Source organism: Pocillopora damicornis, chromosome 7 (assembly GCF_964200805.1).
Source record: "Pocillopora damicornis chromosome 7, jaPocDami1.2, whole genome shotgun sequence".
Classification (NCBI taxonomy): domain Eukaryota; kingdom Metazoa; phylum Cnidaria; class Anthozoa; order Scleractinia; family Pocilloporidae; genus Pocillopora; species Pocillopora damicornis.
Window position 1 is genome coordinate 25425131 of NC_142676.1, and position 14721 is coordinate 25439851.

Below are 14721 nucleotides of genomic sequence, written 5' to 3' on the forward strand. Positions count from 1 at the left end.
TCACTTTTCCAAAAATTTACCTTGAATTTGATCGGTTTTGGCGTGTTTGATTTAGGCGAACCGATAAGGTGTCATTCAAGTCTTCCTGTTTCCTTGATTGACACGTGATGTTTACGAAAGTCGCCTCGATAGATAAGGTAGAGTGAATATACATGGCTGTGGTATTCGTTTTTTGCTGAGTTCGGTAGTTTTTTGTAAATTGTCCTCTAAAGTTGTATGAAATTAAAGTCTTGAAAAGTGTCACAACAAGCCTTCGCTCGAGTGAAATTTAATTTCCGTAAAACTCTGAAAAATAAAGAGATCCGATCAAACTGATTGTGGTTTTAGTATAGGTACATGAATGTCTTACAACACACGAGAAACGAGCGAAATCCGTGTCTCAAGCAAAATCGACCGGACCGCTCTTACAGAGACACTCTCTTAACTTTTACGGCTGGAAAATCTTTAGAGCATGTTCTTACTTTAAACCTGATATGCTTCTTGGATAATTCAGCAATACCATTGCCAAAGACATTAAGACAGAAACAACAACTACAGACAACAATAATGACAGCAACAACACGGACAACCAAAATTCTGATTAGATGAAAACATTCTGTAGAGAAGTGTATTAACTGCATTGTTTTAACATTACAATTTTGTTTGATGCATAGTTTGTTTCAAGCCCCGTGATCACTTATTGATTAATATTTGTCTCTGATATGACTCCACCTGTTTTTTCAACATGATCATCTCTTGTCATCAGTGTCGGGACCAGAAGAAATATATCACATACAGGAGTGTCAACTATTAAGCGAGCAAGCTTACCAGCAGTCCAGGCGCCAACCTCCTCTGGTAAAAACTTGCCCGTTGGCTCCTCAAACATGATTCCAAAAGGACGTTCAGCTGCAGGTATGGACGCGATGTAGTCCACGAGACTGAGCAGCCGCTCCATTTCATAGACCATGGCGTCCGGAAAGTCTCGTAGATTTACCATGATCTTGGCGTCTGGAGACAAATATTTTCGGCTCCATTTGAATCTTTCGGTCAGCAGTGTGAACATGTCCTTCTCGGTGAACTTTTCCCAGTTGATGCTTTTTATGGCCAAATCTATCTCTATGATAGGATTGATCAATCCCTGCTCTTGCATCTTTCTCAGACCCACTGGAATAGTTTTGGTGTCAGGAATACCTTGAGAGACCGACTCGAAAAACTCACTGAATGCAAATAGGTTACCCAGGTCTTCTTTGCCTTCCTCACACTCACGGACGATCTCAGCGACCAAGGAGTCATCCACGCGTGGCATATGAGAATAGGCTGCCACAATCTTGAACTGGAATCCACACTTTCTGACTTCATCGTAAATCTTACGCTTGTTTTCTAGTGTGTGCCCATTAAGCTGACCCACAGTGCTCTCACGAAGTGAGTTGTCAAACACAATGAGGTCCAGGTCTCTCAGTCTGGCTCGCTTCTTTTTCTCTTGCTCGATGTTATCATTGACTTCCTGTATAAGGTCTTCAAATGGCATGTTGTGGCAGATCTAAATTCTTAAAGAAAAAGATAAGAAATAAGATTTTTAATTCCCACGATTAACATATATTTTCACTCAGCTTTATACCAATCTTTAATAATTCTTTTATAAACAGAGCTGAACGGTATGAATGTGTGAGAGGACGTTTTGAAAAATACGAGTAGGCGAATCCCTTGCTCGGTTGGTGAGAACATGTATGGAATAACTTAACTGAAAACGAATTTCACGTTAAACACTTCGCGACTGGCAGGTGCAACACCTGGATTTATATTGGATTCTATTAACGTCAGTGTTGTTTTTCTTTATGATACTTTATGATACTTTTATTTTCGAGAGCAACAGCAGTGATCGGTTGAATCTAAAATCATCAATAAGAGTTAAATTAACAAATTTTGATAAACTACAAACAAAAAATGAATACACACAAGGCGGAAAGGAAAAAAATATTTATTACATTGATAACACCAAAAATATAATTGTAAAATCGACTTCTGAAACAGAGAACTGCACCAAGCGCGACTGTAGGTTAAACTGGCTTGAGAAGTGATCATGCGTAAAAGAATCTGGCTTTAAATACAAGAGGGCTGCGAAATAACGCAGGTTATGAGAAACGTGCGAAGAGGTGTAACTAACGAAGAAAACCGCTGACAAACTTAACAAAAAACACTATCGAGGAGGTACGAAAAAAAAATAAAGAACAAAATAAAGAAATACGAATAACACGAAAATAATTAGCAAGCGCTTAGATCTTGCATAATCTTTAACAGGAAGCTTTTTAGGTAGAAAATAGCGATCATCGCCCCAGGTTTTCGATGCAGAGAGGTGCACCATTTTTTCTCACTGGGTAAAAAACGTTTCTTTTGTTCGTGTCTGCTCTGTCACCCCAGAGCCGTATTTGCAGACAGAATTCTTTTTTCAATTCTACAGAAGAGCTGAAGGAGTATTATATTAGTGATAATAACTAAACTGACAGAGCGAAGAGGAACCTGGAAAAAGAAGTCTCGAATTAGTTAGATCTTACTGAAACTTAACTGACAGATCAATAAAAAGCGGTTTTTTTTATATAGACCTTCCTGCTCCAAAGGGAAAGAATAAACATATTAAGGTTTCTAGGAGCATTTAACCATACGGGGTCCGTTGGAACCGGCTTCGGGGCAGCTCGTGGTTTATTTGATAAGGAACTGCATTCTGTGTCTGTGGTTTCTGTGGTCTCAAGATCTCGTTTGTGATTTGTTACAAGACAAGCAACATTCCAGGAATATATCAGGTGTTTACAGTTTTGTAGTAAGTTTGACTATAATTCAATGTTTTAGGGAGAATGCTATCTGTCGTAAAATGTGCAAGAAAGGACAAACGGTTGTCTAAAGTTTGGAAGTCTTGGGCTTCGAAAAACGCGGGCTATGAAAGTATGAACCAGAGACCCCAAATAAAATTCTCTGGGACTTTTACTCGACAATTCGCGATACGAGAGACGAGGAAGATTTACGTGCGTGATAGCTTTCGCTTAAAGGTTACTGCTGTCGACCGATACCTAAAAGGGAAAGAACAAAAACGCTCGATTACTCGTAACAGAGCTAGAGTTTAAGAGCTTGAAGGAGGTTCATGAGGGAAAAGCCCGACTTCAAGGCAAAGGCAAGCGGCAGAACTAGTGAGCTATGACGCGAAGTAAAAACAACCAGAGAAGAAAACAGTCGCGTTTTCGCTTGAAAATTATTAACTAGCAATCGTATGATTTTTCTCGTGCAGTTTGGGATCGTAAATTTTTCAGAGTACAAATCAAACTCGCCTTGTGGGCGTAGAAACTTGCCCCCTTTACTCAGAGTTTAGACAGAGCGACTTAGTGCGATCGAACGATGATATTACAGATATTATTCGTTGGCGAGTTCAGTTGTTATGGCTCAAGTTTGCTTTTACAATCATATGATTTTCCTCGTGCAGTTTGGGATCGTAAATTTTTTAGATTACAAATTGCACTTTGGCTACAGGCTCGTGCAATTTGGTTCGCCTTTGAATAATTTACTCGTGTTGATTTATCTCAACTTGTACTCGACATTATGTGATTACCTATTCAAACAACCGCTTTAGAATCTCTTCACGGTAAGCAATTCACCTTATCAACTCAGCTGGTAAAATTAATCACAATCACTAATTATCTAAAAGCAATACTCCAAAGGACACAGCACCATAGTTTCTTTAGAAACTTGTCCCTTTTACCCACAGTTTAGACAGAGACTCAGCGCGATTGAACAACGATAGTTCAGATATAATTCGTTGGCGAGTTCATTAATATAAATAGACTCTTCCAGCTGTTATGGCTCAAGTTTGCTTTCACTTCACAACTTTCCAAACATCTGTCTCCTGAGAAAATAACGGCCAGAATTCTAAATCCTCCGCTGTTCATATTAAGAGGAACTCTAATCGGAGTACATAGTTTGGTTCTCGTTATAAAATCTTAGCTCTAGCATCATATTCCATTCAAATATTTGCGATTGCTTTTGTTAGCAGCGCAGATGGATTGCTTCGTCCTGTATCGATCACGGTTGGTTGACCAAACATTTTACATTTGTTCAAGCAGTTTTCGTTTCCTTCTTCGAGCCAAGCGTTTACAAGCGTTCTTTATCTGACCAGTGGAAGCATTTGTTTAAAGCCAAGTTATAGCGAGAGTAAAAAATAAAAGACATGAAAAGAGATTGGAAGCTACCACGAAGAGCTTCCACGACTGAATCGCTTGTGTCCCTGCTTATTAACCCCGTTCAAACACGTAAATCAGCCAAATACGGTCGAATGCAACATTCGAAACTGAAACTGTTCCGGCTGATGAGGGGTAGGGAAAAGTGTTACTCACCAAGACACTTAGAATGTAGGAAGAAAAGCTAAGAGATATTGAAAGGCGTTATACTTACGAACTGTTCACTTCACGTCAACCAGTTAAATCAGAAGCAAATGATGCTATGACAGGAATCGTTTCACAAGTAGCTATAAAAAAATGGAAAATAATTGACCAACAAGGGAAAGCAAAAGGGCCTGTCAAAACAGCATGTAGGCGTGGAAAGCAACGTCAACAGACAACAGAGAGCTGGGTGTATGTCACGCTACTGTGTCGTTATCTCCCTCACAAATTAAGCTAAATGTTCAGCGCTTTTCGCGGCTCAATTACCGCGCTTCTTTCGATGTCATAAAGACACCAGCATTCAGTTTCTCAGGGTTCAAGGCAGATAAACAGCCTAACAGTTCACTTTTCTGCTTTAGTATCTATTTGCCCCTTTACCCAAAGAGTGACTACCACCGAATGTAATTCTCCAACAATGTCACCCCGAATCAAAATATCTGATCACGAGAATAAAAGAAATAATCTCTGAGTAAAGAAGCTCTTGATTGTTATCAAACTTTCCTTGTGAGAACCATATGAAATGTACGTAAAACAGTATGGAGAATATTGATATTGTTGACAGAGTGCAAAGGGTTAGTTTGAGATAATCATATCTCCATGACAAAAAGGTTAGAGTGGGCACGATTCGAAAAAAGGAGAGGAGTTAAACACCTTTAGTGAGCGATGGAAGGGTCAGCAATAGTCATTAACATCGTCCTGAACAATGCTAGATACTTTCGTTACAAGAGAATTATGCTAACTACCGTTAACATCTACCTTTAAGCAGCATTTACTAGAAGCATTGATGTGTTACAGCCGTGACACTGCAGTATTTTTGATTGTGGATTTCTTGCTACCTTTTTCGTTTATTCCCTGTTGTTACATACAGGAAGCGTGTATACCCAGACGTTTTACGCGCGTGGACAACACAGAATCTTTTCAAAACTCAGTTTTTAGCTAAAAAATAGGCCTGGGTTTTATTTGTTACTGAAAGATTAAGTATATTGAAAAGATGTTTACCCTTTTGACTGATTCTATTTTTAACTTCCTGGTTGCGTTTAGTAGATTTTTTAATCGAGTTTGTCTGCCGCCGTGCTAATTTGTGTGTGACAAACAAGTTTCTCGAACGAGAAGTTATATCCGGTACTTTTGAATGACCTTAGAGCTTACAGAAATCAAGCCAAGCGAAGGGAAGTGATGATTGCGAAAGTTACCTATAAACCATCTAGGACCGGAGTTGGCGGTAAGAGATCAAAAAGAGATCGCGCACAAAAACGCCAACTCTCTATGCTACTTTCCATATTATGGAAATTATTTAACGAAATCATTTGAGGGAATGGTTTTATATATCTTTCTATACTATTGGAGACTAGTACTATAATCTCACACCATTTTTCCATTGCGTGACATTCTCAGGAAACAGGTTAGTCAATGATGTAATTCCACAGGAGCTTTCCCGAGGAAATGAGTCATCAGATTGCTATTGTTCTTTAGTCGTGTGAAAGTCTCGTGAGATTATGTGATCTTTGCAAATATATATTAAAGGCTGATTTTCGAAGAAAGATTACTAGCAAAGTTTGTCACTGAAGTTTATCCCTAAAGTTTGTCAGTGAAGTTTGTGGGTGTGTTTTTGGATTTAAAGTAAAAATATGGAATGTTATAGAATAATGGTTGGAATATCATTACAGAATCGCGCCCATTGAAAAACGTCGCACGGGAAAATGCAAATAAGCTAGAAAAGAGAAAGAGAGCATGCGTAACTTCACGCAGGCCTGTCAATCCGACTGTCAATCATGTAATCCCCCGTGTACGCAGTGTTCGAAAGTATTGTTTCTTGTGCAGACAACCGAAACGTAGCGCTTTTCATCGAAGAAGAATAGACGTAATTAGTGGCGTTATCTTGATTAGGTTATATTGTTTAAAAATCGGTTAGATGTAAAATTAAATTACCTTTCAAATGCCGGGTTTTCAATTTGTGTTAAGACTCAACTGCGGCAGATTTGCGAGGTTCGACCATCAATTTCGCCAAGAAAGCAAAACATCACAGAAATATTCCTTTTAGTAAAATTCCCGTACTGCCCCATACTATCGTAAAACAAATCTGTTTTCCCAATGGCAAAGTATTGTTTTTGTCACTCTATCCAAGAACTGAACGTATAATGTAGTGTGGGGCAGTGCGGAATTTTACCTTGCTTTTTGGCCCGTTATTGCCGTCAGTTTCAGATAACACGTCGGTAGTCTAATTACTTTTCGAAAAGCTTAAGTATACGTTGTAGATTCCCGCTCCACGTAGGTGCACGCTCACTTCCAACTCAGCTTTACCATAGTAACACTTCGTTTGCACACGTGACCAAAACAAGCCAATGAGCAACCTCAACTAAACTAACAGAATAATGTATGGAAAACCAAAAGCAAAACTACAAACCATCGGCAGTCCGAATGTTTATTTACATTAGGTTAAAATGACACAATCCGATGGTGCGATCACATTTAGCGATCTCTCTTCGAGGAAAGCAATTTCGTTTATGTTCGTAGTAAACATTTATGGTCGAAAAAACTTAAAATCAAAAACATTCACTCACCTTGATAGAGCTCCAACGTGGACAGGATTGCTCGCGATCGCGTGGTTAGTATAAGCTTACAGATGAACACTTCACGCTCTTTTGATATGCAAACGCGGCCCTCGCTCTTTACCGACGAAAAGAGCATTTCGTCACTTTGAAACAATGCTAATTGCTCCAATTGTATCTCCATTGTCTCTAAACGGACGCAAAGCGAAATTTTACAACTCCCGTTTGGGAATTTGTCAATTCAGATCTAAAGCGACCGAAGTTGGCGGTGAGCGTTTGCAACCTCATTCCTAGGTAATTGCGCCCGCAAAGCATCATGGGTACCCCACTTTTCTCGGGCGACGCTTTTCAATGGGCGCGATTCCGTAATGTTGAGGATGATATAAAGATATACCAATATCCAAACCAGAAAGAACATTAGCATATCATAAGAAATATTGGAGCGGAATTCAAAAACTAAATGGGGAGGATATCAAAACAATTATTCGAAGATAAATTTTTGTGAATATTGTTTATTCCATTTGTCAACTAGAGGACACATATCTATGATGACTCATATCGATGACGAAATTATCAGAATAAGATACCTATTATCTTCCATAATTTAAGAGGATATGACAGTCACTTCATTATGCAAGAGATTAGTAAATTGCTAAAAAGCATACATAAGAAACGAAAAAAGTGAATAAAAAGAGATGTAAATAAATGTAATACAAAATAACATTGAAAAATACATGGCTTTCATGTTAGGGATGCATCTTGTGTTTCTGGACAGTTTCCAATTTAAGAGCTCTAGCCATGATTAACAGGCAAATTGCGAACACATATCTAATGATCAGTATAGACATGCACAAAATGTTTGGAACACATTTAGTCTCAAAGCAATGGAAAATTATCATGATTTATATCTGAAGTCAGACATTCTTCTACTTGCTGATGTATTTGAAAATTTCAAATACATAAAATTTACATGAAAATCTATAGTAAAAAAAGCAATAATATCGGATCATAAAAGGATATTGGTAATAGTAATACAACCCTATATGCAATTCACAAACTATTTACAAATGTTATTTGATAGATAGGTATTGACTCTCCTGCAGTAAACTTTGAAATCGCTACAGTTTCTAATATTTACCGGAAGGGCATTAAACAACTTGGCAGTAGAGTCTTGAAAGGTGCCCCTCTCCATTGCTATAATTAATCTTGTTGCTGCTCCTGACCGCAAAGATCACAGATGTTTAAATCTATCTAGAGGTACGTAAGACAGCCAGCTGGTGGAGTGCAAAGCCTGGTAACCAAGTTTGAGAACATGGAAATCTCTTCGCTGTGTTGTTGGTAACCACCCTACCGTAACAATATCATTAATGTCCTCGCAGCTAAGAACACTACTGAAACTAGTAGTTGTAAATAGGACCTGAAAAAAATTCAGGCCCGTACGGGATTTGAACCCATGACCTCTGCGATACCGGTGCATCGCTCTACCAATTGAGCTAACAAGCCAAATCTCTCCACCGCAGTGCAAATATGTGAATTTTCATATATCTAAATTCTTCATTCACTTGGATGTGTATTTGTACCCAATTCATTGACCAGCTCCCAGTTGGCTTGTTAGCTCAATTGGTAGAGCGCTGCACCGGTATCGCAGAGGTCATGGGTTCAAATCCCGTACGGGCCTGAATTTTTTTTTTTTCAGGTCCTATTTACAACTACTAGTTTCAGTAGTGTTCTTAGCTGCGAGGATCTTCTAATTTCATCTCTCCACCGCAGTGCAAATATGTGAATTTTCATATATCTAAATTCTTCATTCACTTGGATGTGTATTTGTACCCAATTCATTGACCAGCTCCCAGTTGGCTTGTTAGCTCAATTGGTAGAGCGCTGCACCAGTATCGCAGAGGTCATGGGTTCAAATCCCGTACGGGCCTGAATTTTTTTTCAGGTCCTATTTACAACTACTAGTTTCAGTAGTGTTCTTGGCTGCGAGGATCTTCTAATTTCATCTCTCCACCGCAGTGCAAATATGTGAATTTTCATATATCTAAATTCATCATTAATGTCATTTACATACCTAATCAGGACAACACTAGCAGCTACAGGTTGGACACGTTGTAAACGTTTTAGTTGAAATTCCGGAAAAGGTTAATAGACAGTGTCACAATAGTCAAGTTTTGACAGCACCAGTGACTCCACTAAGTGCTTTCTGAGTCTATAACCGGCAAAGTTCTTAAGTTTTCTTATTATTTGTATTGTTCCGTAACAGCTCTTACACGTTGCTGGCACGTGCTCATCCCAAATAAGATGCTGGTGGATATGAACACCAAGAAGCTTACTTACATTTACATATTCTAATGTGCTATCTGAGATTGTAATAGTCGGTCGATTCCTATCTAAACTATTTATACATACACGTGACATCTGCCTGGTGGACAGCAAAATCGTCTTTGTCTTTTTCAAGTTAAGTGCTAGATGGGGGTTATTAGACCAGGAACTCACAGTGTTTCGTGAGGAGTTTAGTTCTTGCGCACATCTTTGTAGCTCAGGAGCCGGACAGCTGGAGTATATTGTAGTATCGTCAGCGTATTGAAATGAACCAATCGAGAAAGGGAGATGATCTTGCAGATCGGAAACGTAGACTTTAAATAACATTGGGCCGAGGATCGACCCTTGTGGCACACCAAACCGTACGTCAGATGTACTATCATCGATCTGTACGAAATGTGACCGGTCACTAAAGTAGCTATTCAACCAGCGTAGAAACGGCTTCGAGAAACCAAGCACTGATTACTTAGTTATAAGAATCTTGTAGTTGACTGTGTCGAACGCTTTAGAGAAATCCGCCAGCACCATGAGAATAACCTCACCTTTTTTCATCGCTCTTAGCAAATCGTCGCGCATACCCACTAGCACTGTATTGGGCGAGTGTCCCTTACGAAAGCTAGAAATTGTCTCGCGGAGTACTGATTCAGATTCACAAAGGTGGTCATCTGAAGCGCGAAAGGTTTCTCAAAGACTTTTGATAGTGTGGGGAGAATTCAAATGGGACGAAAGTGTTCCTCATACTTCGGTTGATCGACTTTAGCATTTGGACTGATTCTCGCATTTTTCCACGCCTTAGGAAAATAGTACTTCCTGATGCAGTTGTCGATAACAGTTGTGAGGGGATCAGCAATGGATTCAGCCACCATTTTAACGAATTTGGCAGGGATACCGTCGGGGCTAGTAGACGTATCAGATCTCTACAATTTCAGCACGCGCAGGACCTCGCCGTGGGGTACTTCTCGGAGCTTGAAATTAGCAGGGCTATCATCAGGTAGAGATTCAAACAAGAGAACCAATGTAAGAAATTCGTTTAAAAAAGACTTCTTCAAGCTTTTTAGTAACAGTGTACTTGGCAAAACTATGGAGAACATTCTCAAAACAGTATATCTAAAAAATGTAACTGATAAAAAACATTATCAAAATATAGCTCGAAGCCAACTTATGTGTCATCAAAAATTTTTAATGAGAATCTAGTAGCTGTTCATAAGATCAAAGAATCAATCACTCTAGAAACGCCGGCATTTGTAGAGATGTGTATTCTCGATCTTTCTAAGACATTTATGTATGATTTCCATTAAAATTATATTTAAAAAAGTATAACAACATAGCAAGATTATTTTCACCGACACAGACAGTCTAACATATGAAATCGAAACCGAAGACGTGTATAGAGACCTTTGGAATGATAGAGACAAATTTGATATGGGAGACTATCCAGACAATTCTCTATATTTTGATCAAACGAATTATAAGGGGATTGGAAAATTCAGCGACGAGGCTTCTTATCTACCAATAATTGAATTAGTTGGTGTAAGATCAAAATGTACTCCTTATATAGAAAAGATAATGAAAAAATGAAAGAACAGCTAAAGGAATAAAACAACGGTCATAAAGAAAGAATCAAACATAAAGACTACAAAAACGTATTATTAAATAACAAACAAATGCATCATAAGAATGAAAACTATCAGAAGCTACAATCGTCAAATCGGAAGCTATGAACTCAATAAAGTGTCACTCAGCTGCTTTGATGATAAGCGATACATTCATGAAGATAGTATAACATCTTATGCTTTTGGACATCATAAAATCCGAAAGTAAACATCAGTGACAAATTTAACTTTACTGACAAACTTTACGGTTAATTAGCTTTAAATATATATTTGTAAAAATTACAAACTATCTTACGAGACTCTCACAGGACCTAGGAAAACATGATAGCGATCTGATGACTCATTTCCCTGGGAAATCCCCTGAAATTCTTAATTGACTTCTCAGTTTTCTGAGAATGTCTAACGACGGAAAATTATGTGAGATCATATAGCGCCAGTCTCCTATAGTATAGAAAAATATTTGAAATGATTCTATCAAATGATATCGTCACGTAACTTCCATGATATGTAAAGTAATAAAGAGAGTTGGCGTTTTTGTGCGCGATTACTTTGTGATCTCGTACCGCCAACTCCTGTATTTCTCGTATAACATTTTGCGACCCAGATGAGAAACTAGACGTGATTGAACATGCCTAGTTTGTATAAATTGGGATCAATAGATAAAAGCCTCTATTTGGCACAATAATATGCACGGATATTTGTCCGCGGACATTATTTGTTCCAAGATACAAACATTTTTTCGAGAGCGAAGCTCGGGTAAAACTGTGGGCTTCAAGAAACATATGAAATCCAAGGAAAAATATACGTGTATATTTTCGCGCAAAACAGATGCTATTTTGTTTATTATCCTTCAAATATTTTGCAACACGTGGGAAAAAATGTTTGCGAACAGCTTATTGTTTGCTGCGTGGGAAGATTTCTTTGGAGTGTTCTCTAGCACGACTTAATTAACAAACAAATACGTTTCCTTTTGTCTGTGATAACCAAAGAACGCACTCTCTTCTTGAATTAAATTTTAAACAGGCGATATCCTTGGATATCCCCTAGTTTTAGCTGGAGAATATGTGGCCATGTAATGCTTTTAGGTCAATCGCGCGCGAGCAAATATGTTTCAAGTGGCTCATAATTTTGCATACCATAGTAACGTATTTCCTTTTCATTTTTTGTTCCGCTAGTTTCAATTGCATATTTTTATCCGTGAACTGCTAGTCCCCCCCCCCCTCAGGTTTCTCTGTTTCTTTTTATTTCAGGTTTCTTGGAGGGGGGGGGGGAGGAGGAGGAGGCAGAAACAGACAGATATATATCACGCCACCCTCATAAATGAAACGGAGAGTTCACTGCTCGGCTTCGGGGCTAAATTACCGCCCATTGGTTTATATGTTCTTTGATAAGCAGCCTTATCATTTACATTTTGCTTTAGGATCTTTTAAAATGCGGTACTGACACGTCTATAACAATCGGTTCAGCGTGAGCGCGATTGGAAAACGGAAGAGGTCGTCAGCATTAAGGTCTAGACGTCCATGTAACTAAACTGGTTCAAAGGTCTCATTCTTCATTCTTGACAGTCACAGGACTTTTGTTGTCCAGAATTAAAATATATACCGCTTACAAAGTTACATTTATTTTAATGAGTTAACGTTTCGTTACATTGTTGTTGTAAATCACAAATAATTTTGCTGCACGAGAAATATAATATTTACTATTTGCGCGGTAGACGATGTATAAATCGCTTATAGTTTCTGGTACCATGTTAACCAAAGGCTCCATTACTTCCGCTGCAAGCGAATCATGCTTTCTACTGATTACGCTGGTACAGAAATTTTAAAAGTACATAGCTTAACGGTATTAAGTTCAGTCCGTCATTAATATGCAAAACATCACGCTCGATACAGTAAGGAAAAGAGGAGCTAATGAATGACATAGATAACAGACACCCTTGGCAGTTGGTTTTGAAGCATATTCTTTCAATATCAATCTAATATTCTCAAAAGAGCCGTTATTTGGTTTAGCCTCAATTCCCAATAAATTACACATCAGAGGGTACAGGTCCACGGTATTGAAGGATGACACTTCAATCCCCTTCCGGAAGGCAGGACCACGGGCAAAGAACACAGAGTAACATTTGGACCTCGTTGAAGGCCAGCCATGATCTCCCACTGTCCAATTCCCTTGACGTGCCTTTGAACGCTCAGTCTTTATGACCCATCCAACGTCGGGGTCGACGAAAATCGGCGGGATCCTGAGGTTGTGCTTCCAGTGGTATTCTTCTGGGATGTCTTCCTTTTTGTATACCCTCATGTGAGCATTATTAGCACTTGTAAGATTTCTGTAAATGTCGTCAACTTGTTTACCTTCAGCCCAGATGTGGCCAACGGCTCCTCCTTCAACGAGCTGAAAGTCGTCAAGGTTGATGTAGTCCTCGAGGAAAATCTGCCTTTTAGACGACGTATCAGTCATACTGTGGTCACTAACGAACATGATGTTGACTTTGTCGTACATGTTTGCATTCTTGAGACTGTTGATCAGGTATCCTACTGTATCACGGTCTACTCTCTCCATAGCGGCTCTATATTGGTCACTTTCTATACTGAATCCATGTCCAGTACTGTCTGGATCTTCTGAATACAAGAGAACTAGCCTGGGTGGCAGGTCGGTCCTTAGCCACCTCATGATCTTATCAATTCTGTTTGCAACAGGCTCACTGTGGTTTACCATGCAATGAATGTAAGGTGGCCAGCTACTTCTGCTGTTTCTCATGTTTGGCAAGTCTTTTGGGTTGATCTCACTGCAATTGACGGGGCAGATTGCGGGCTTCTCGTAGAATGTCGGCTTTTCTGGGTAACCTCCGAATCCCGGCCAGAAATAAACCCCGCTTCGACCGCCATTTTTCTGCAGAGTCAACCAAATTGGCTCAGACGCATTGTAAAATTTTGGGTCGTAATTACTACAATCATAATCTAAGACAAAGTTTTCTTGGTAAACTGGATCAAAAAATTTATTTGATACAATGCCATGGCTTTCAGGATATAACCCAGTGAGGAAACTGTGATGGTTTGGCCATGTCTTGCTCGGTACAACAGTTTTGATGAACTTTGATGTGACCCCTTCTCGAGCGATTGAATCAAGATTAGGTGTGTTTGCGAATCCTTCGTTAATGTATTGCCATCTCAAGCCGTCCATTGACACAACGATTAATGTTTCGGAATCTTTTCCCTTGCTTTGAGCAAGACTGGTTTGTAAAATTAGGAGAGCAAGATAAGAAATAAGTCCTCCTTCAATAACAACCTTTTGCCGAGTCATATCGCACTGATGCGGTTATTTCCGTGACTGTTCTGTGAACATGTGAACATCACTTGATCAATAGAAAAAAATAAATGCTTGTCAAACACAGCATGCATTAGAGAACTAAGCCAATCCCTAAGGGGCTGGCTTTTCTGGTATGTCCTTTGAATAATTGACTGAATGCATAACTACATTGTCCATCAAACAGAGACAAAGAAAGTAACAAGACAAAACAACGGTACGAATCGGACAGGATGATATTTTGACAAAAGATCCTTCGGGATTTTCTGATTGCTGTGTGCAAGACTGGCATGTAAAATGAAGGGGATAAAGGAAAAATAGGTCCTTCTTCAATAAAAGTCTTTTACTGTGCCATTTTACACTGATGCGATTGAATATTCAGGAGGAGGCTTAATTAAACTTGATTGATGTATTCTCAAAATATTTGCATTTCTGTCAAGTAGCTTCATGTCCTTAGAAGGCTGTTTTAGTGTGTTTATTGTACTCGTAACCTTAGTGATCGTGATTATGTAATTGTTATGTGACTTCTTAGTA

At 39.0% G+C, this 14721-nt stretch overlaps 2 protein-coding genes across 4 annotated transcripts in view; both read right to left on the reverse strand.

The window, feature by feature from the left end:
• LOC149043303 (uncharacterized) overlaps positions 1-7245 on the reverse strand; it is a 12604-nt gene extending 5359 nt beyond the window's left edge. The window contains exons 1-3 of one of the 3 annotated variants that reach the window (XM_089211902.1): positions 6962-7241; positions 4414-4486; positions 808-1526 (exon numbers count right to left, since the gene is read on the reverse strand). In XM_089211902.1, coding sequence (XP_089068028.1) covers positions 808-1507 — 700 coding nt within the window. In that variant the 5' untranslated portion in view covers positions 1508-1526; positions 4414-4486; positions 6962-7241. Of the gene's footprint in view, positions 1-807; positions 1527-4413; positions 4528-6961 lie in introns of those variants that run through there. The other 2 variants (XM_089211903.1, XM_089211901.1) reach the window with 2 other exon arrangements.
• A 5244-nt stretch (positions 7246-12489) lies between these two features.
• On the reverse strand, positions 12490-14314 carry LOC113686255 (ectonucleotide pyrophosphatase/phosphodiesterase family member 5). The gene has a single exon (XM_027203854.2). It carries the CDS (start codon positions 14182-14184, stop codon positions 12736-12738), a length of 1449 nt encoding a protein of 482 aa, XP_027059655.2. The 5' UTR covers positions 14185-14314; the 3' UTR covers positions 12490-12735.
• Between the last annotated feature and the right edge of the window lie 407 nt (positions 14315-14721).